General features: G+C 40.5%; 1 protein-coding gene across 1 annotated transcript; it reads right to left on the bottom strand.

Annotated features, from left to right (window-relative positions):
- On the bottom strand, positions 1-16,192 carry LOC140488128 (uncharacterized). Its single transcript, XM_072587938.1, has 2 exons — positions 16,001-16,192; positions 1-3,149 (listed from the first exon to the last, which is right to left on the bottom strand). Exon 2 carries the CDS (start codon positions 3,135-3,137, stop codon positions 2,088-2,090), a length of 1,050 nt encoding a protein of 349 aa, XP_072444039.1. The 5' UTR covers positions 3,138-3,149; positions 16,001-16,192; the 3' UTR covers positions 1-2,087.
- Between the last annotated feature and the right edge of the window lie 6,271 nt (positions 16,193-22,463).

The raw sequence follows: 22,463 nt of genomic DNA, 5'->3' as shown, positions 1-22,463 counted from the left end.
GAAGGTTAAATTTATTGAGAAATGGCTGAGGATTCCACTTTGTCCACTGTCATACAGTTTGCTGATTAAAAAGCTAAAGGAAAATGTAAACGTTTACAGTACAGTTGGAACTTGTAAAACTACCGGAAGCCTCTCTGCTCTGTGGTGATGTCAGACGACACAGTGCAGTTCACACAAACCTTCGGTTTTAAATGTATTCTTCAGTGGAACAAAAAATGTGTTTGATCATCAGCCTCTTCCTCACCCAGCTAAGTATTATGGAAAAAGTGCTAAAAGCCCCACTTTGAAATTGTACACATCCAGCTACACAGACACTTCCTGGATGCTGCCACAGGCTCCTCTTATATTGAGGAAATTCTCTTACTTCTTATTTCTATATTTATCTTCTTAGTTAATCTGCACTGAAGGAAGGCCACTTGGTCTGTCTTATCCTGTGATGGCTTTTTGAAAGAACTGTCTGATGTTGTACGTGCACTTCCAATACTAATACAATGTTATCTCACTGAGCCTTCAAACTCTGCTGGTGCCAATGTTAGAGGGCATTGATGGGCAGCATGGCACATTTGAGGCAACGCTCTTTAAAGATGGTTATTCTTGTGGAGAAGAAAGTAACTATTGCATTCCCTTCCTGATGGTCCTCAATAACCCCATCCAATCTAAAACTATTTATCCAGTCAGCTGTAGAAGGAGGCCATTTGTTCCAACCCTTCATTAGTACAATCCAAAACTAATTGTAACCCTTACTCTAACCCTAGTCCTGTATCTTACTTTGAGTAAAATATTCTTGCTCTCAATTAATTACTTCATTTAACTACATCCTTTAGCAGAAGATAAACCATCTGTTCCATTCTCTGATTACTCTTGGTATTTATTTTTAATCAATGACCAGTGCCTTTACAACTAGAGTTCTTCTCTTTTCACCTTACAAAAAAGCCTTCTTGATTCTAGCCACTATGAAATTAGTGACCAAGTGTCATTTAGCAACGCAACACCGAATTACTAGGATGCTGCCCTCAGCCGTGGTGCTAAGAATCAACCGTGTGGATGCTGTCCTCAGCCGTGGTGCTAAGAACCAACCGTGTGGATGCTGCCCTCAGCCGTGGTGCTAAGAACCAACCGTGTGGATGCTGCCCTCAGCCGTGGTGCTAAGAACCAACCGTGTGGATGCTGCCCTCAGCCGTGGTGCTAAGAACCAACCGTGTGGATGCTGCCCTCAGCCGTGGTGCTAAGAACCAACCGTGTGGATGCTGCCCTCAGCCGTGGTGCTAAGAACCAACCGTGTGGATGCTGCCCTCAGCCGTGGTGCTAAGAACCAACCGCGTGGATGCTGCCCTCAGCCGTGGTGCTAAGAACCAACCGCGTGGATGCTGCCCTCAGCCGTGGTGCTAAGAACCAACCGCGTGGATGCTGCCCTCAGCCGTGGTGCTAAGAACCAACCGCGTGGATGCTGCCCTCAGCCGTGGTGCTAAGAACCAACGGCGTGGATGCTGCCCTCAGCCGTGGTGCTAAGAACCAGCCGTGTGGATGCTGCCCTCAGCCGTGGTGCTAAGAACCAACCGTGTGGATGACTGGCTTGTATAATTTTGCACCAGAAACACATCATGCGTTTGATGTTAGCTCTGAAGTTTGGCAGGTTCCTTCAGGCAGATGTTAGGACCTAATTTCCAATTATACCACTTTGTTTTTTGACCTTATAATTTTTCAGCATCCAACTAGCTTACCCTTCAAAGTGCAGCACACAAAGCAAGTCGATATTTCTATTTTAATAAGTGTATATACAAAGTCTTAAAAATGTATTGTCTTTCATGTAGCGACATAAGCACACCACTCTTTATAGACATCAGTGGATGGAGTCAGGACCCAGCTTATGGCTATAGCTTTACAAACAGTGGAGGAATCTCTGTAGATCTGAAGGGTTCAAATATGCGATGAAGAGCAGCCTTCAATCATGGAACATCCTCAGAGACACTTGCTCATTAACCAAAGCAAGAGACTCAATTCACCAGCTTACAATCGATCCAAACGTTGTTACTTCATCAGTTAGAGACCAGGAGGAGAGGCTTGATTCTGAAGCTTAATGGAAAGGTCTAGTGTTCAGTCACAAAGCTATGGAGGGTAAGGTCATCATCATCGCTGTCACTATTCTGACCAATTGTGGTCTCTCTGAGATTTCGAAGTCGTTTTGCCTTCATTTGTCTCCGCAGTTTTCTTTCATCTTCGGGCAAAAGAGCAGAAATGCAGATCAGCTCAGTGCCGTTTGACTGGTTGACCCTATAGTTCTGTCTTTGACTTGAAAGCTTAGTACACAGGACCACAGTGCATATGACAAAGACAGTGCAGACCCCTGCTAGAATAGCAATGGCTATGAGGCACTGAGCAACAAGGCTAATTTTTTTACGTGTAACCTGAGGAATTGTAAGCCTGTTGTTACTTCTGGTGGTTGTCTTGATGATTTTGCTAACAAAGGGAATGGTTGGTTTCAAAGAGATTGATTCATTAGCTTTCTTTGTAGTTGTCACAAATGGAGAAGCTGTGGTCACCGGATAGGGGCTCATTGGTAGCTTCTTTGTAGAGGACAAAGTGCTGGATGGCAGAGTCATGGTTTTCACCTTGACGTCTGGATGGACATATCCACTCAGCTCTGAAGTGTTAGTGGCTGTAGTTGAGGTCAATGTGATTTCAGACACCTCTGTTTCAGTTCCACCTATATCCGTTGTCCAATGCTCTGTTCCATTAGTGGGGGAAGAGTCCTGGTTGACATCAGTCACTGGTTCAGGATCCACAAAAGTGGACCATTTCATCAGCTGAGTGGTGGCTTCTTGAGAAGTCTTGAAATCTTGAGTGGAGAGAGGCAGGGGCCCTGTTGTGGAATAAATGGAGGTACCTGTCATTGGAGAGCCAGTTGTTGAAGTGAGTTGAGCAGTTTCTTTGGGAAGGGGTGAACTTGTTGAATTCAAATAGACAGGTGGGGGTGTTGCTGAGTTCTCAGTGAACGTCTGAGGATTCTGGGTCTGTCCATCAGAAACTGATTCTGTCAAATTATTTACCTCTAATGTTTCCCTTGTAGTCTGCTCCATCATAGCCAAACCAGCTACCGCAGCAAGAAGTACAGGAAGGCTGCACCACATCAATGGCATATCTGCAAGAAGCTAAAAACATAAATATTTTTCAGTGCAGCAAAGGCAAATCTACAGTATTAGCATACATACAAGGTTACTGCTTTGAACAGTGTATTTGGGACAGATATCTGGTTCCTACTGCATTGACAATGGTCATGTTGTCATGCATTAATATCACAGGTAACTGCTAGGATTCTAAAACAGAACATTACAAAATCTCGTTACAGAAGGATTGTCTGAATTGTTTTTAGAGTCATTTAGACTGTCTGACAGGTTTGTGCATTAAAAGGAAAACAATTGACATAGTCATTATAATAAAAGTGGAGGCCATTTGACCCATCAAGTCCAGGCCAGGAAAGAATGATGAAGTGCCTCTGAAATCGAAAGTTCAAATCAGCTCATAGAATTGCATCTAAGGTGCTGTTCAGACTTTAACCACAGACCCCCAAGTTCTAGCTAACACGGACTTTGATTTACTTTCTCACACCTGGGTTACTTTCATTGTGATCATGTCTAAGTACCTGATAGTTTAAGGATTGTAACACTGGGCCCAGCAAATAAATTGCCTGGTTGATCTTAACTTCATCCACTGCTTTATCAGAGCTCAAAACTGTCCCCTCTCCAGACTGTGAGGAATGATCCAGGTAAAAACAATGACTGCAGATGCTGGAAACCAGAGTCTAGATTAGAATGGTGCTGGAAAAGCACAGCAATTCATGCAGCATCCGAGGAGCAGCAAAATCGACGTTTCGGGCAAAAGCCCTTCATCAGGAATATACGCAGAGAGCCTGAAGGGTGGAGAGATAAGTGAGAGGAGGGTGGGGGTGGGGAGAAAGTAGCATAGAGTACAATAGGTGAGTGGGGGAGGGGATGAAGGTGGTAGGTCAGGGAGGTGGGTGGACTGGATAGGTGGAAAAGAAAATAGGCACGTAGAACAAGTCATGGGGACAGTGCTGAGCTGGAAGTTTGGAACTGGAGTGAGGGGGGGAAAGGGGAAATGAGGAAACTGTTAAAGTCCACATTGATGCCCTGGGGTTGAAGTGTTCCGAGGCAGAAGATGAGGCGTTCTTCCTCCAGGTGTCTGGTGGTGAGGGAGCGGCGGTGAAGGAGGCCCAGGACCTCCATGTCCTCGGCACAGTGGGAGGGGGAGTTGAAATGTTGGGCCACGGGGAGGTTTGGTTGATTGGTGCGGGTGTCTTGGAGATGTTCCCTAAAGCGCTCTGCTAGGAGGTGCCCAGTCTCCCCAATGTAGAGGAGACCGCATTGGGAGCAATGGATACAATAAATGATATTAGTGGATGTGCAGGTAAAACTTTGATGGATGTGGAAGGCTCCTGGTGTGGGCGCAGGTTTTGCAATTTCTGCGGTGGCAGGGAAAGGTGCCAGGATGGGAAGGTGGGTTGTAGGGAGACCTGACCAGGTAGTCACAGAGGGAACGGTCTGTGCGGAAGGTGGAAAGGGGTGGGGAGGGAAATATATCCCTGGTGGTGGGGTCCGTTTGGAGGTGGCAGAAATGTCAGCGGATGATTTGGTTTATGCAAAGGTTGGTAGGGTGGAAGGTGAGCACCAGGGGCGTTCTATCCTTGTTACGGTTGGAGGGGTGGGGTTCTGTCCTTGTTACGGTGGGGTTTTACTGCTACTCGGATGCTGCCTGAATTGCTGTGAGGAATGATCCCTTAAACTCTACTTGCAAGGTCTTTCCTTACAGTTTGTTTCTGAATTCCATTTTCCCTCAAAAAGAGTTATAATGGTCTCACCTTCTTACTTCAAACTGTCTAATGTGTAATTTGTGTCTCTTAGTGCTTGTTTAGTTTACAATAGTTTAGATGTTTGTCTTGATCATTTATTTGAATCTATTTCACAACCATTTTGCAATTATATATTGTGATATCCATCCTGAAGATGTATTAAACCTCCCTGCTAGAAAGATCTAACCAATTTATTTTCAGTGTGCTAATGTCACACAGGGGGGAGGTGGAGCTGTGGAATACTTACATTAGGAAACATAAAAGTCTCCCCTTTTCCAAAAGTAGTGAACACAACTTCCTTAATATTTCCTCATATGAGGGTAAGCAGAAGTAGGCCTGTTGGCCCATCAAGTATGCTATCCCATTCTATGAGATCATGGTCGATTGAATCACTCTCTCTTGCCTTTCCCTTACTGGTTAAAAATCTATCTCAGCCTTAAACATACTTCATGACCCAGGTTTGACAGCCCTCTGAGGTAAAGAATTCCACGGATTCACTACCCTCTGAGAGAAGAGATTCCTGCACACCTAAAAAGGTCTTGATCAACTGGGTCATTGGGCTGAGGAGTGGCAGTTTGATGTAAAACCAACAAGGGCAAGACATACACAATTAATGAGAGGGCCCTGTGTAGTGCTGTAAAAGAGAGGGTATACTTACATAATTCTTTGAAATTTATATCACATGTAGATAGAGTGGATAATGAGGTGTTTATTACGCTTGTCTTCATTGTTCAGACCTTAGAGCTTAGGAGTTGGGATATCATTTTGAGGTTGTACAGGATGTTAGTGAGGCCTCTTCTGGAGCACTGTGCAGTTCTGGTCTCCCTGCTATAGGAAGGATATAATTAAATTGCAGAGGGTTCAGGAGAGATTTACCAGGATGTTGATGGGAATGGAGGATTTTAGTTATAAAAATAGGTTGGATTGGCTTGGACTATTTTCACTGGAGGGTAGGAGGTTGAGGGGTGACCTTATTAGAGGTTTATAAAATCATGAGGAGCACGGATAAGGTGAATAGTGAAGGGTCTTTTCCCTAGGGGGCATATTTTTAAGGTGAGAAGAGGAAGCTTTAAAAAACAAGGACGTGAGGGGAAACTTTTTTTCCACAGAGAGTGTGGAATGTACTGCCTGAAGTGGTGGATGCAGGTACAGTTACAACATTTAAAAGGCATTTGGATAAGTACATGACTAGAAAAAGATTTGGACTGATAAGGACCAAATGCAGACAAGTGGGACTAGTTTGGTTTGAAAACATGGTTGGTATGGATTAGTTGGACCGAAGGATCTGTTTCTATGCAGTATGATTCTATGACTGTGTAAATGGGTGACCCCCTACTCTAAGATTGTGCCCTCTGGTCCAAGACTGTCAGACAATGGGAAACAACCTTTCTGCATCTACTCTATCGAGCCCCCGAGAATCTTGCGTTTCAATAAGGTTGGCTCTCATTCTTTTAAATTCCGGTGAGTACAAGCCCATTCTACACAACTGTGCCTCATCAGAAATATTTTCCAAAGCATCATCAGCCTAATGAACCTTCTCTGAACTACCTCCAATACCAATAAATCTTTCCTTAGATAAGGGTCCCAAAAACTGTTCACAGTATTCGAGGTATTGTTTAATGAGTGTCTTGTATAGCTTTAGCAAGACTTCCATTTTGTTATACTCCAGACCCTTTGAAATAAAGCCTAATATCCAATTGTCTTCCCATCTTCTGACTGAAGTTAGCTTTTTGTGATTCCACACATAAGGATTTCCCAATCCTTCTGTCTGTAGCTTCCTGTAATCTTTCTCATTTGAATATTATTCAGCTCCTCTGTTCTCCTGGCAAAGTGCAAAATCTCACACTTCCCACATTATATTCCAACTGTTAAGTTTTTGCCATTATCTTAAACTGTCTCTATCCATCTGTAGACTATTTGTGTCATCCACACAACTTGCCTTTCACCTGTTTTTTGTGTTATTTGCAAACCTGGTGATTATACATGCACTTCCCTCATCCAAGTTATGAAAATATATCGTAAACAATTGAGATCCCATCACTGATCCCTGTGGCACTCGACTAGCTACAGGTTGTCATCCTAAAAATCCCCCTTTATCCCAATTCTCTGAGTTCTATGTTACCTAAATCTCTGCCAATGCTAATATGCTGCCTCCAACACCATGAACTCCTCTTATTAAGTAGCATAGCAAGCACAGGTTATTCTGCTATAACACACATTTTGTCAATGCGAATTTGCTATAACGCAATTGATGAATTTGGGACTAGATTAGACTAGATTCCCTACAGTGTGGAAACAGACCCTTCAGCTCAACAAGTCCATACCAACTCTCCGAAAAGTAACCCACCCAGATCCATTTCCCCCTGAATGATGCACCTAACACGAGGGACAATTTAGTACGGCCAATTCACCTGAACTGCACATCTTTGGACTGTGGTAGAAAACCGGAGCACCCAGAGGAAACCAATGCAGACACGGGGAGAATATGCAAACTCCACACAGACAGTCGCCCGAGGCTGGAATCAAACCTGGGTCTCTGGCGCAGTGAGGCAGCAGTGCTAACCACTGACTGGATGCTGTTTCTAAAGTGTGAACTTTTAAAACCTGTGTTAGCTGAAACATGGTTACTTCACGAATACTTTAAACACTGTCTCGAAAGCACAATTTTTCTATAATGCAGGGTTGCAACCATTGCATTATAGAAGTACTGACTATAGTGCCTTATGGAAAACCTTTCGGAAATCCAAATAAGTTACATCCAATGGATCTCCTTCTATCTATCCTGCTTTAAATTTGCTCAAAGAACTATAATCAATTTGTCAGGCATGATTTCCTCTGTAATGAAGTCAAACTGACTCTGCTTGATTATAATATACTTTCTAAATACTCTGCTATTACATTTTCATTAAGGCACGTGTTAAGCTAACTAGGTTTTCGTAATTTTTTTGTTTATTTTCCACTTTCAATAAGAGAGTTACATTGGCAGTTTTCCAATCATCTGGGGCTTATCTAGAATCTGAGGATTCTTGGATGATTTACTCCCAGTACATCTACTATCTCTATAGTTGCTTCCTTTAATATCCTCGGTTGCATCCAATGAAGTCCAGGGGCCTTGTTAGCCTTTAACTCCCCTAGTACCTTTTCCTCTAGTGACAGTTATAGTATTTACTTCCATGGCCCTTTAGCCTCTTGATTATTTAACAATTTTGGAATGGTATTTATTTCTTCTGTTGTGAATACTGATGTAAAGTATTTATTTATTTCCTCTGTCATTTTCTGGTTTCCCTTTATTATTTCCCCAGCCTCATTGCCTAAGAGGCCAATGTTCACTTTTTACATCTTCCCTCACTTTCACATATTTAAAGAAGGCTTACTGTCCAATTTGAGATTACTTGCTAGTTTACCCTCAAAGTTTACTTTGTCTCGTTATTTTGTTTTGATTAACTTTTGTTATTGCTTTAAACTTTTCCAAACCTCTGGCTTATCATTAATCTTTGTCACATTGTATATACCTTCTTTCAATTTTCTGCTTTCCTTAACTTCCTTGGTTATGAGTCTCGAACTATTTTCTTAAACATTTACCATTGTTCAACTGAATTTTTGCTAAACTTTTTTCCCAGTTCATTCCAGTTAACTCTAACCTTATTCCTTACTGTGACCATGCTATGGCTTTAAGTGTATTCTGTCCTGGTTTCTTTTAAGAGAGAGCTTAAATGAGAGGTATCAAGCATTCTGGATTAATGTAAACAATATGTGCAGCCTTGGGGTTTTTTTAAAAGTTGAAATAATAGATGTAGCCTGGATGGGTGTGACCAGATCACAGACCAAGATTTCTAGTTTTTTAAAAACTTTTAGACAGAGCAGAAGCTGCTGGATTCTTGAAGAAGTAAAAGCTTTTCCCCCCCTCTTTCAGTTAGAACTAGAGTTTCTTTTCCCACTGCAGACCTTGCACGTGAGAAACTCTGTTTTCTGAATTTGCCTTTTTGCCAAGGAGTGTGTTCATGGGATGTTTCTATATTGGAATAGTTAATTAGTAATAGTTACTGTATCTATTCTTGTAAGGTTTTCCAATCAAGCTAATTTATTCTAAGTTCTGCTTTCTTTTGTTGTATTTTAACTGTTGTGTTTGCATAAATTGTGTTTTGCTTAATGTCAAGTAGTTTGACCTGTCAAATTGTATCTGAACACAGCACCTCACATTTACCTTTGAAATAAGAAAAAGGCTCTACGTTATCATCTTAATATTTTTTAAGGGGGGCTAGTCTGGTCTAGTCAATAACACCTTTATCATTACATTTAATTTCCAGTCATTTCTGACTCAAGCTTCTCTCTCTCAAACTGAATGCTAAACTTTATCATGTTATGACGACTGTTTCCTAGGGGATCTTGAACTCTGAGATCTTATATTAAAACAACCTCATTATACATTACTAAATCTAAAATAGCCTGTCCCATGTTGAATCCACAAAAAGTTATTCTTGGGAATTGTCTTGAATACATGCTATGGATTCTTCCTCGTGGTTCCCTCTTCCTATTTGATTTTCCCAATCTACATGAACACTATAGTCATTTATATTAATACACTGCCTTTTAACATCCCCTTATTATCTCCTGATTTATTCTCTATTCTACGTATGGCTACTGTTAGGGACTATGCCCACCTGTTATATTCATACCTCATGTTAAATGTCAGATCTGGTTGCTTAATTCTATAGCTTCCCAAGCCAATGTAATGAGGTGACAGCCATAGTATTAATGCAACATGGATTGATAGGAAGAATAGTGCTCAAGGAATGTTGTCAATACTTTCACTGCACTTATTACACAGCTAATGTTGGAAAATCAGGAGGTGTCTAGAATAGAATAGAATCAGTCTTATGTCTGTCGTCTGCAAGGTGTTAGAAAGGATTCTGAGGGGTAGGATTTATGACCAGCTGGAAGAGCATGGCTTGATTAAAGGCAGTCAGCACGGCTTTGTGAGGGGCAGGTCATGCCTCACTAATCTTATTGAGTTCTTTGTGGATGTTACTAGACAAGTGGATGAGGGTCGAGCGGTGAATGTGGTGTTTATGGACTTCAGCAAGGCATTTGATAAGGTTTCTCATGGTAGGCTCGTTCAGAAGGACAGGAGGAATGGGATACAGGGAAATTTAGCTGTTTGGATACAGAATTGGCTGGTCAGCAGAAGACAGTGAGTGGTAGTGGAAAGAAAGTATTCTGCCTGGAAGTCAGTGGTGAGTGGTGTTCCACAGGGCTCTGTTCTTGGGCCTCTACTCTTTGTAATTTTTATTAATGACTTGGATGAGGGGATTGAAGGATGGGTCAGCAAGTTTGCAGACGACACAAAGGTTGGAGGTGTCATGACAGTATAGAGGACTGTTGTAGGCTGCAGTGTGATAGTGACAGGATGCAGGGATGGGCTGAGAGGTGACAGATGGAGTTCAGAGCTGAAAATGTGTTGCTAGAAAAGCGCAGCAGGTCAGGCAGCATCCAAGGAGCAGGAGAATCGATGTTTCGGGCATAAGCCCTTCTTCAGGAAGGGCTGAAGAAGGGCTTACACCCGAAACGTCGATTCTCCTGCTCCTTGGATGCTGCCTGACCTGTTGCGCTTTTCCAGCAACACATTTTCAGCTCTGATCTCCAGCATCTGCAGTCCTCACTTTCTCCTCGCAGATGGAGTTCAACCTGGATAAATGCGAAGTGATGCATTTTGGAAGATCGAACTTGAAAGTTGAGTACAGGATTAAAGACAGGATTCTTGGCAGTGTAGAGGAACAGTGGGATCTTGGTGTGCAGGTACATAGATCCCTTAAAATGGCCACCCAAGTGGACAGGGTTGTTGAGATAACATATGGTGTTTTGGCTTTCATTAACAGAGGGATTGAGTTTCAGAGTCGTGAGATCTTGTTGCAGCTCTATAAAACGTTGGTTAGACTGCACTTGGAATACTGCGTCCAATTCTGGTCGCCCTATTATAGAAAAGATGTGGATGCTTTGGAGAGGGTTCAGAGGAGGTTTACCAGGATGCTGCCTGGAATGGAGAGCTTATTTTATGAAGAGAGGTTGACTGAGCTCAGACTGTTTTCATTGGAGAAAAAGAAGGGAGGGGACCTAATTGAGGTGTACAAGATAATGAGAGGCATAGATAGAGTTGATAGCCAGAGACTTTTTCCCAGGGCAGAAATTGTTAACATGAGGGGTCATAGCTTTAAGCTGTTTGGCGGGAAGTATAGAGGGGATATCAGAGGCGGGTTCTTTACGCAGAGAGTTGTGGAAGCATAGAATGCATTGCCAGCAGCAGTTGTGGAAGCGAGGTCATTGGGGATATTTAAGAGACTGCTGGACATGCATATGGTCACAGAAATTTGAGGGTTTGTACATTAGGTTTACCTGACATGAAGGGCCTGTTCTGTGCTGTACTGTTCTATGTTCTAATCCTACAGTGTGGAGACAGGCCATTTGCCCCAAGTCCACACAGACCATCCGAAGAGTAACCCACCCAGAATTATTACCCTACTGTATTAGACATTTACCCCGGACTAATGCACCTAACCTACACATGCATGAACCATCTGGACGACGTAGCAAGGCCAATTCATCTCACGGCACGTCTTTGGATTGAGAGAGGAAACCAGAGCACCCGGAGGAAACCTGCGCAGACACGGGGAGAATATGCAAACTCCACACAGTCACCTGAAGTTGGAATTAAACCCAGGTCCCAGGTGCTATGAGACAGCAGTGCTAACCACTGAGCCACCATGACAAAGCAGCCAAAATTGCAAGAGTAAAGATGAAAATATTGATATTTGTGGTGTTACATTTTTCTGAATATTTTCTAGGGTTATTTGCTTAATAATGTTTTGAGGGTGAGGGGGGAAAAAAGTATTCAATGACTGTATTTTTTGCTTTTATTTTCCAATAATGTACATTATTATTTTTCTTATTAACATTTTAGTGATTTCCGTTGATTTTGTGCATTATATACAAATGGGGCAGGAGCTGATGGGAGAAATTTGACTTCTTTCACTGGAAACTACTGATACTTTACAGGCGGAATGGCTTCTATCTGTACCACAATGATACAGAAATCATATCTCCACTGTATTAGGTATCAGGCACAAATATCTGGAAGGAAGATATGCATGTTGTTAACATTTATGTTCTAATCTACATGCATAGTAATTTAAAAATCAAACCAAAACTTCTTGCTCAGATAATCTCCTTTCAATGCTCCCTTTCTATATCACTGGTTCGAGAAGAGTCAAAGCATCTCTGTATAGATCTACAATATACCATCAAGTCTTTTGTTGTGAAGAGAAACTTTTCATTTAGACCCTTGCTCAGAGTTGCAGCCCGAGAAACAACTCTCCTTTTGATCCTTAAAGTCAAATGTGAAGTGAAATGCAGGAAAGAACGGACCTATAGAAATAAACAAAACCCATATGAGACGGATGTCATGGTTCTCTGACACCATTTCTTTGGGTTATGGCACGTTTTACTGAAGGCTTGGTGTGTAACTGGTGCTGTGGGCATGGGCCTTATAACTTCATGTGTTAATGCACCTCTGTCCTTTCTTATGAAAGGGGCCCACGTTTTCAACACAGTTAGTGTCTATGCAATCATTCAAATTATTTTAAGGGTTTGTTTTTGACAAATCTGAATTGTTTGGAGAATTTGAGTAGGAGGTCAAAGTTATTTAGAACAATTATATTTGTTTTTATGCACAGATTGTGCAATTTAAGAACTGTCAGAAATGAGGTGATGTTATTTGATGTGTAAAATGTACCAATGCAACATTTTCACTTTCCCAACACAGGCTCTAAGTGTAGTTTGAATGGCTTTAATGGCAACCTAGCTCCAACTTTATTTCGCAGGTAGTTCCATATGCTCCTGCCCAATGATGACAGCATACTTTTTTCTGAATTTATGTCCCTTTTGGTCCAGTTTGAAATGCATCCTACATTTAAGTTTGATCTTTATCAGTGCGGTCCTGAGTTATTCCCTGCTATTTACCCAGAAAAGCTGAAGTTTCCTTTATCTTCCTAACAGCTCATTCCATTTAGATGCTGATCAATTTCTGGTATTATTCTCTCGAACATCAATGTTAAAGACAGACAAGCTGCTACCACTAGAAGATTTAGATTTTACTGGGACTTTATTGCAAGGCTTCCTGTTCACTCGACTCAAACCACAAGAGACCCAGGGCAGGGTCTCACAATAAGTGACATCTTTCTTCACTTTCCAAACACCTTCTCTAAAAATCACTAACATTTGCTCTTTGAATTTTTCAAAACAGTTTTTGTCATCATTTCATTTTACTTCCATTTGTTTTCAAACATGTTTGTTATTTTTGGGGACTTCCTCTCAACAATAGCTTGCATTTATTTCAGCACCTTTAATGTAGAACATCATGTCAAAGTGATCCACAGCAGCGCTGTAGGTTAAATTAGTGTCACTTGAAAGACATAGATGGTGTGATGGGATGACCTAACTTTTGCCGATGAGATTGTGTTAAAGGAGGACATGACAACTGGACGAGAAAAGATATAAAATTGAAATTCCAGAGCACCCTCTGTATGGCTTTAGTGGGTAACACGAATGCCTTTAAATAATGAGATTTTGGATTTGATTTCTGCTCCAGGGCTTGAGTGTAAAAATCAAAGCTAGCATTTTGAGAGAGTGTTTTGAATGAAACGTTAAACTGAGGTTCCAAGTGGCTGAATGGTTGGGTATGATCTGACATTATATGAGTGGCAGGGAATTATTTATGTTAATCAAGATCACATATAGAGTTTAACCAGATGCTTCTGCCACAACATTTTTGCCCCTTGAGCTGTTTTTAACCATTCCACTAGCCAAGCCTTTACATATTATTCATCTTGCTCAGATATTTATACTTTGACATACAAGATGTCTTCTGTGGTTAATTCTACTTGAAACCCATTTGTCAGTTATGAATGTTATAAATGCTGTGTAAAACCAAAAAAAGACTGACTTCTGGTTTTCCGTCAACCTGTGACATTTGTCCTTCCTGGTTACACCCCATATGTTTTAATCATTTAGCAACTTATTATTTCCTCCTTTAGCCAAAGTCACAATGCGAGATGTTAATAGAAGACTGTTTCTGAAAGACATCTTCCATTGATAGCACCTTTACGTTCACCTGTTGCAGATGCAAAAGGATTCCTTATTGGGTCACCATTTGCTTTCATGAATATGAAAGCTATATTTGACTTTGTGCTCAACAAGTGAATGTAAATAATTAAAACTTGACATTCCAACCTGGACTGTCAGTATAGCCAGATAATCATTTTGCACCATATGCTATTCTAAACATAAGACTGAGCTATGTACAGTGACAGATTTAAAGTTGCTTGTTTAATTATAGTAGTCCCACTTCATATTCAATTCCATTGGCCTGAAATGAAGGTGGAGCTCTTTTGAAGTACTGGTGTGCCAAGAATATTCTTGCAGAGTTGTGCTGAATCTAATGACTTGTGCAAGAGCTGGTTTGTCCAAAGCAGAGGCAACCGTGACAAGAGCAGCTGTCCAGAGGTTATGTGAATCGGACCCTGGTATGTTCCAAGATATCGGATCACCATGATGGCCTCGGCTTTAATGCTTCATTATTAACTCTGCACCAAAAGGAGAAACTTCCCAGCAACTGACACTGTCTGGGAGGAAGGCCCTACAAGCTTCATTACTGCTACTTCAAATGGATCAATGCAGAATGCTGAAAAGCTGCTGGAGCAGCTGTCAAAACTATGGAAAAGATTATGTGATAGGTCTTACAATGAACATGTACAAGCAAATGGACTCTTTCCATGGTGTGCTTTAATAAATAGCTTTCCTGTGTCAATATGTTGAGAAAAAGAACAATTTTTTTTTGTCAAGTACTACACACAGGTTGCACAAAATGATTCATGAGAAAACCCTGTGTCCAAGTAAGGTGCTTGGGAAAGTTAATTTGTCTGAGCTCGGTTTTCAAATGCTGATAGATCTGTGAGCCAAGGCTAACGGAGCAGTGTTAGTTTGATGTTGATTAATGAAATTTCAGGATCCACTTAAGTAATAATTAGAAAATAATATAGATAAGGTCACCTTCATTGCAAGTATTTTATGACTGCACCTGACCTGGTTAATGTGTAGATTATTGTTGAAGGTGCATTGCAACAACATTGGGAGTAGAACCTTTTCAGGACAATCAAGGACAGTTAGACACACAGACCAAAGGTGGCCAATTAGAGCTAAATTGAAAGCAGGTTTATATGGTAGGCCCATGGCCATCACACAGTATACTTACAACTAGCAACTAATGGAGACTTTGAATCAGTGTGGGCATTGTAAGCATCCAAAACACACCTGGCTGTGATATTTAAACAAATCTATTAAGGGGGCTTTATTTTATGTACTTGGAAACCTCTCAAATTATTTCTAAGGACAGAAATAAGACATCATGTCACATATGTGAAGCCACTGTGCTGAACGTAACATTATGATCCACTTCACTCCCTAAATGCAAAACAACATTCCTTTAGATGGTTTGAAGGAAAGAGGTTTGTTCACTGGCCCCCATTGCATGTTCACAGCATCACCCACACTGGGGAAATCAGAAGCAAACTTAAGTTGAGATGTGAATGGAAACGGATTAAGTCACTAAACTCTACATTAGAATCAAGTTCTCATTTATGTAAAAATTATCAGATTGATATGGAACAAATACTTGTGCTGACTGATTGCAAAGTGGTTTCCTCTAAGCAGCTGTTGGCTCTTATCTCTTTCTGACTGTATTTGCAATGTCTAAAATTGCCATGAGTAAGGGAAGGGGAAGAAGGGGAAAGCAAGAAAGTGTGTTACATAAAAATGCAAATCGAAGATCTGTTCTTAAAAGTTAGAAATGCAAGGTTTTCTTTTAATTCTTTCCCACAGTGAATCAATGAACTCTCATCAATGTGTCAAGGGTTAGCTGTTTAAGTTGGAGTTGGTGCGTTCAACGGTGAAAATATAAATTTGTGTGACACACCAAATCTGTGTATAGTTGGAAAACTCTCACCACAATATTTCTGAAGGAGCATTTTAGCAAGTTCAAACATTAAAATAAATAGAAATATAACTGATAATACTAGAACTTACTGTGCCTTGGTAGAGAAGGCGATAATCAGAATGTCTTCTTGATAAGAATTCAGATATGCACAACACGTGTAATCCAGCCTGTCTTCAATAGCTCCAGTTGATAATTTGGGATTATTCAGAATAAATTGATTTAATTGAAAGCATTTGAAGCTAAATGTGACCACAAGAAGCTCTCTCAGGATTTCATGCGCCACTAACTTTCAAAAACGACCTGCTTCACAGAACAGCAGGAAGTGTGTCAGAATGAGGTTGGAAGAGAAGTTGAGGTTTATGAGTCACTTACAGGCAATGTCACAAATTCTGTGCAGCAGAGTGCTCTAGAGTCCACACAAGCATCCCCTCATTTTTTTGTCTAACCCTAGTAACACATCATGATAAAGGTTCATGACATTACTATTACTTGGAAAATTTGGCTTTAAAGTGGACAGAACCATGTATAATTTTAAGTTTGGTTTTTATTTCTATGATGTATGTGTTAGAAAGGGAAGTCCTATTATTAGTTTCATTGTTTGAGTTCGGAGAGTGATGCAGAGGTTTACAGGCATTTCAATGAGGTTTTTTAAAACTTTTGAGGAGATTAGTTCAGTATTAATACAAGATTGGAAGATTTTATTTAAAAAAAGAGCTATTGCATAGCTATAAAGAATTCCTCTTAGAATCCAGATGCAGAAAGACATGCCATTGGGAAGGCCAGTGAATGGGCAGGTTTCCTTTCAGGGCAGTGCATACATTTCCTTCCGAGAAAAAGGCAGTGGAGTTTAGCAGGTCCTAGAACAGTCAGAGCATGAGAAGATCCAAAAGCAAAAGGCTGTACAAGAGAAGGTTAAACACTTTAGGAAGTGTTAGCAGTTTAAGGGTCCTATGAAGAGACACAAACAGACATCCGCTTGCTCCCTCACCCAACCCACTTTGTCAACGTGATAAATACCAACATCTTCAATTCTGAAGTAGTTACTGGACTGACAGATCTGCTGTGTTTCTCCAACGTTTTCTATATTTTATTTCAGATTTCCAGCACCTGCAGCATTTACTTTTATTTTTGATAGTGATGGTATTTGTTCATTGATTTCACATCCTCTGACTTTAACCATGAGTCGAACACGAGAGGTCTCATTGGGGCTTCAGGTTTCTGCCTTGGAGCCAGTTTTAAAAAAGTGAAACAGGATCAGGAATTTTTTTTGGTTAGTTCAGAAAAACACAGCAAATATTGAAACTCAGTTTGTATCTGAAGTGTTAAATCCCAGCCAGTTAAGATGACGTTCACAAAGCAGCATCATGCTCCAAAACCTTATTTCCAGTGAATTTCTGGTTTTAGTCTAGCTATCAATGCCATTTCCAAAGAAAATACATAACAATCCCTGACAAGATTGTAGTGGAGTTGATAAAACAAACATCCACTAAATGGGCTCCTTCCATCTATATCCTTGAAAAGTAATTGCATACTATCATTTCATTTTGTGTCTCTGGTTTTAATAGCCTAGGGCTTAGTTTAAAAGTCAGCAGTTGCTCCCAAATACAAATATTATTGGAAATGGCTGCTACAATGTGCAATTGCATGCTGTACCTTTGAAATACTCACTCAACCACTGAATGCTCCATTCAAGTGTGGAGACATTGCTAACTTTCATTTATGCCAAAAACGAATATGGAAGCAAGCAAAACATGAAAGTCAAATACTCACAAGTTATATTCTGCTATCATGATATCGGTTGAGTAACAGAAAGGAGAGGTAACTATTAAGTGTATGAGTAGTGTATGTCTGACCATGTCTAAGCGGTAAATAGGTAGGAGAAAACCAGAAAAATCACAACTGCATGCTTTCGTAATTTGCAAGCATTTGTAATCCCCTTTTTGTAGGCCCCAGTCACCTATAGCAAAGATCCAAGAGAGACGTGGTGTAATGAATGACCTTAACTTTGTAAGATGGCTCTATGGATTGCAGATGAAGAACAATAGAGAAATCATTTTGCTCCTCAGTCCAAAAGCTCTGTTACAATTTGGCAGAGCTGGGACCAAAACCCAAGGGTCCTCCTATAACATCACGCCACATCATATGGTTGACTTACTCATCAAACTATCTAGGGATTGGTCAAGAATTATTTTTAAAAGAAGTGATCATTCCTGTTCCACAGATTAGCTACATTCCATTCCACTACAGAAGTGAACCACCCTAGTTTGATTGTGCCCGAATAGTGCACACAGTATAGAATACACATTTCATATGAACAACCTATTGACTTTCCATGAGGCAAAATCAGCACTAAATAGGCATTTAAAGGAGTTCTGGAAATAATACTACTTGCATAAGTAATGTTTTTGCCACCACATCTTTGGACGTCACAAGGATCATCATTGATAGTTTTATATTGCTGATGCTTCAATGAGCAGTTGCAAAGTCTGATGTGGAACTGAACTACTCAGAACGTGTTGCTGTGGTACATTATCTGATCACATTACTGCATGGTCTATTAAACAACTACATGACCGACTAAGATGAGAAAGAAGGGCTGCAGAGCCAAACTGCTCATTTGATATCATTTTGATGGTTGAGCCTCACTACAAACTTTAAGCAAGCTGTACACTGGTTTTCAGTAATGACGGGCAATGCACCAATTTACAACTCCAAAAGCATGGTACCTACTTGCCTATTTTGGATCAGTGAGAGCTTTCCTGTTGCCAAGTCAGAACAGCTGAGAAAATACATATTCCTCAACCATTATCATTAAAATGAATGATAGGAAATAATTATCCAATCTGCTTTTGGAACTTGCAAGTAAATTGGCTGCAGTTTTGAGAAAACCTTCCGACTAACCTTCCTAAGTATTTTGTCAGTTGTAAAACACTCAGGTGCACGTAGTCACAAAAGATGCTACATAAACGCAGATTCTTTCTCGAGAAACTGATGGCATTAGTTGGCAACTCAGTATCTTCTGAGGCTATAAACGAAAGGGTGAAAACTCAGACCCTTGTCAAAGACTTCAACCAAAATATTCTGAATCTTCATCAGCTGAGTGTTGACCACAGCTTAGATTATCTTAAAAATATACAGATAATCAATTCAATTAATTTACAGTGGATTGACGTAGACTAATGAATGTATGATACCCCTAACATGTTTACAATACACTGACACCTCTGCTGTGTCTGGTGACTTCTGATCTCAGTAACATCTAGCATGCTAAGGGAGAAAAAAGGAGAGCTCATTCTCACTAGTTTTGAACTTGGCAAATAATAGTTTCATTATTCTCACCATTCCTGAACAGTGTGGATAAATTCATCAAACTCTATTTTCAAAAGTTTGGTGAAGGTGCTAACTCCGGACAGGATTTATTTCATTGATTTCTGTCATGACCTAAGATGCCTATTTGCAAGAAAAAGCTAAAGATAGCCTTAGAGTACAGTGCGCAGCCTGTGTACCTAAATTACATAGAATTTGACCAGCAAGAAACTGGATATTTCAAACCCATAAATAAGAAAAAAAACAATTAAAAACAGACTGGTTAGTCAGCATCTAAAAAAATGGGTTAACATTTGGAATGCAGACCTGAGCTAGATTAAATGGATTACTTAGCTCAAAGAACACCGTTCAGCTCCAATTACCCAAGGCCTATGGCTGAAAGGTTATCTGTATTTCCCAGGAGATAGAACTGGGTAAATACTTGGGAGAGAAAAAAACATTGCTGGGGATTTATGGGGAAAAAGAGTAAGCAGTGGCACTTACTGGAATGCTACAAACAGAGTCAGCACAAATTTAATGAGTCAAATGACCTTATTGTGTACTGTACTATTCTATGGCTAATAGCCAGAAATGCAACAACCAATTATTTCACATGGTGGGAAGAGGGTGAAAGAGAGGTGGCATGGTAACTAGTTTAAGAGTAAAACAAAGCAATTACTTATTAACAGAATACCAGACCAAGGTATTTTTCAGGTGGGAATATATATGGACTTGGAATAGTTGGTAACGAAATGAACATGGAGTTGAACTGCTCCAATCTCTGCAACAACATTGTTAATATGAATGCACTGACCATACTGCGACACAAAGTAAAGATAACATCTAAAATAAAACTATAATTGTTCACTTCTATTACTGGTGAGATCAGAGGTTTATTTTAGCTTCGTTACTTTCCTTCACAATTTGCCTGGGGTGGATATCACAATCCAGGGCAAGCTGCACAATCACCTGGTGCAAAAAATGCCTTTGCCCGCACAAGACATAGCACAAGAAAGCAAGTAGTGAGAATGAAGACCATTTGAAAATCCAGGGGAACCAGCTGGAGCTATCTTCACAGCTCATGGAGTGGAACACAGGCTCTTAACCACTTCCACTTGGCATGAGTTTCCTGTGCAATGACTCATCAGTTAACAATTTGTTCAAGTGCAAGTTTCCTGTGAAGCATTGGGACTTCCTCTTCAGGATCCACGGTCTTCTCCAGTGGCTGAGCTATGGTGTGACAGGAATGGTCGAGCAGCAGTTAATACTTATCATTTATACTATTGATAAATTGAGGACTTCTCAATCCTTATTCACAAAAATAACACATTTTATAAAAATTTATGAATGAAACTAATTAAACTAGTTTAAAAAGATGAGGTAACACATTACAAATGGGAAAAATCAGATAGATGGAAAGCTGGAAGTTTGTGAATGAATTGTGTATGGATAGTAAGAGTTTGACTTTGCACCCTGCAAGCAGAACTTTTACCTGGCATTAGATTTCCCTAATGATCTAAACCACTCAACCAGCTCCTCACCGTTTTCTTTGGTCTTTGCAGCCAGCGGGTCCCTCATTACCAGCTATTTCAACCTAATTTTAACTTCCCATTGACCCCTCTGATCAGCCCTCAAAGCCTTATTAAACCTAACAGTGCAGAACAACTTCCCAAACTGCAACTCATCCCTTCTCCTCCCACACTAAACATACACCCTGCATTTTGCTTCATTGACTGGTTTCTCGAAAAACCAGATTCTCCTAGAACATTCCAATTGCATCTACTTTGACCTCAATTCCCTCCAGTCTTCCATTCCTACTGATCGTAATCAGGTTCACATCCTTAATCCTGAGGATTACCAAAATGCAAAAAAAAAATCATATCTATCCCAATCATTTATAAACTATCTACTTTGTTCTCCTTGAACACAGTTCTATCTCCCAGTAATTACATCCTCTCAGTAAACTGGGCTAATCTTAAAGTTCTCTTCTCTGAATGCCTACCTCAATGGTCACGTTCGACATTAACTCTGAGGAGTTCTTGGAATCTGCTTCCCAAACTGAAGTATCTGGGCTACCCTCATCCTTAATGCCTCCAGACCATCCTCTCCAGAGGTCCATTCACATTATAGTTTTGCTAACTTCCGATTCCACTATTCATTAACTCAATAAACTAATTTCTGTGGAGCTTATACCCTGGATCAGCTCCTGACTGCTCCACTCTCATTACCAGTGTCAATGGTTTCCAGATATTAACACCACTGTTGGATTGACAATTCTTTCTGAAATGGCCATCACACTGCTTAAATAAAAAAGCTGGACAATAATCCTCTTCAATTACAATCCAATTACTATCCTCCCATTCGTTTTCATAATTCTCCAAGTGAATTACCATCCAGATCAATCCTCACCTTGGCCTGTAGATTTCCATCATACAGATTTATCACTGGTCAATTACAGAGCCCAAAACTGCAGCTATAACATTTGTCCTCCCAGATCTTTCAAGTCAATTAATATTCCATCCTCTATCATTGCTGTCTCATGATCCATCCCATATCAACTTACCAAAGTTTTCCAGTGCCTTTTTTCTGCACAAATACTTCAGGATTGTCACAAAGCTGCATCCTTGACATTTGATACAATCCAGATGAACACTTGGCATGAATCTGCCATGCTCAAGGTCTACTAATCTCCACTATTTGGAGATGCCAGTGTTGGACTGAGGTGTACAAAGTTAAAAATCACAACACCAGGCTATAGTCCAACAGGTTTAATCGGAAGCACACTAGCTTTCGGAGCGACGCTCCTTCATCAGGTGGTAGTCACTATCACCTGATGAAGGAGCGACGCTCCGAAAGCTAGTGTGCTTCCAATTAAACCTGTTGGACTATAGCCTGGTGTTGTGTGATTTTTAAATCTCCACTATGTTCTATAAATGTGTATGTATGATCCAGGAGCTTTTCAAATCCAATATTGGCAAAACTACACTCATTCTGCTCATACGCTGTATCAAAGTTGAACCAAAATACACACCATACCCAAAGTTGTGTATCTGAGAGCCTCAAACATTACATCATAATCATCCATAAAAGAGCTGGAACCAATGTGCACCACACTGTTTCCTGGGACTACCTGGCTGAATGTACACAGAGAGAGCGCGCGAGAGATGGAACATCAAATGTTAGCATTTTCTAGACAATACCTCCTTCTGTATTTAAGAAGTTAGAATAAGCCACATAACACCAGAA

Source organism: Chiloscyllium punctatum, chromosome 17 (genome assembly GCF_047496795.1).
Source record: "Chiloscyllium punctatum isolate Juve2018m chromosome 17, sChiPun1.3, whole genome shotgun sequence".
NCBI lineage: Eukaryota > Metazoa > Chordata > Chondrichthyes > Orectolobiformes > Hemiscylliidae > Chiloscyllium > Chiloscyllium punctatum.
Note: the sequence above shows the minus strand (reverse complement) of the source record. Positions and strands in the feature narration are given on the sequence as shown.

What these genes read in the sequence shown, in the direction of transcription:
- LOC140488128 (XM_072587938.1), bottom strand. Translation starts at nt 3,137, where the DNA reads ATGCCATTGATGTGGTGCAGCCTTCCTGTACTTCTTGCTGCGGTAGCT.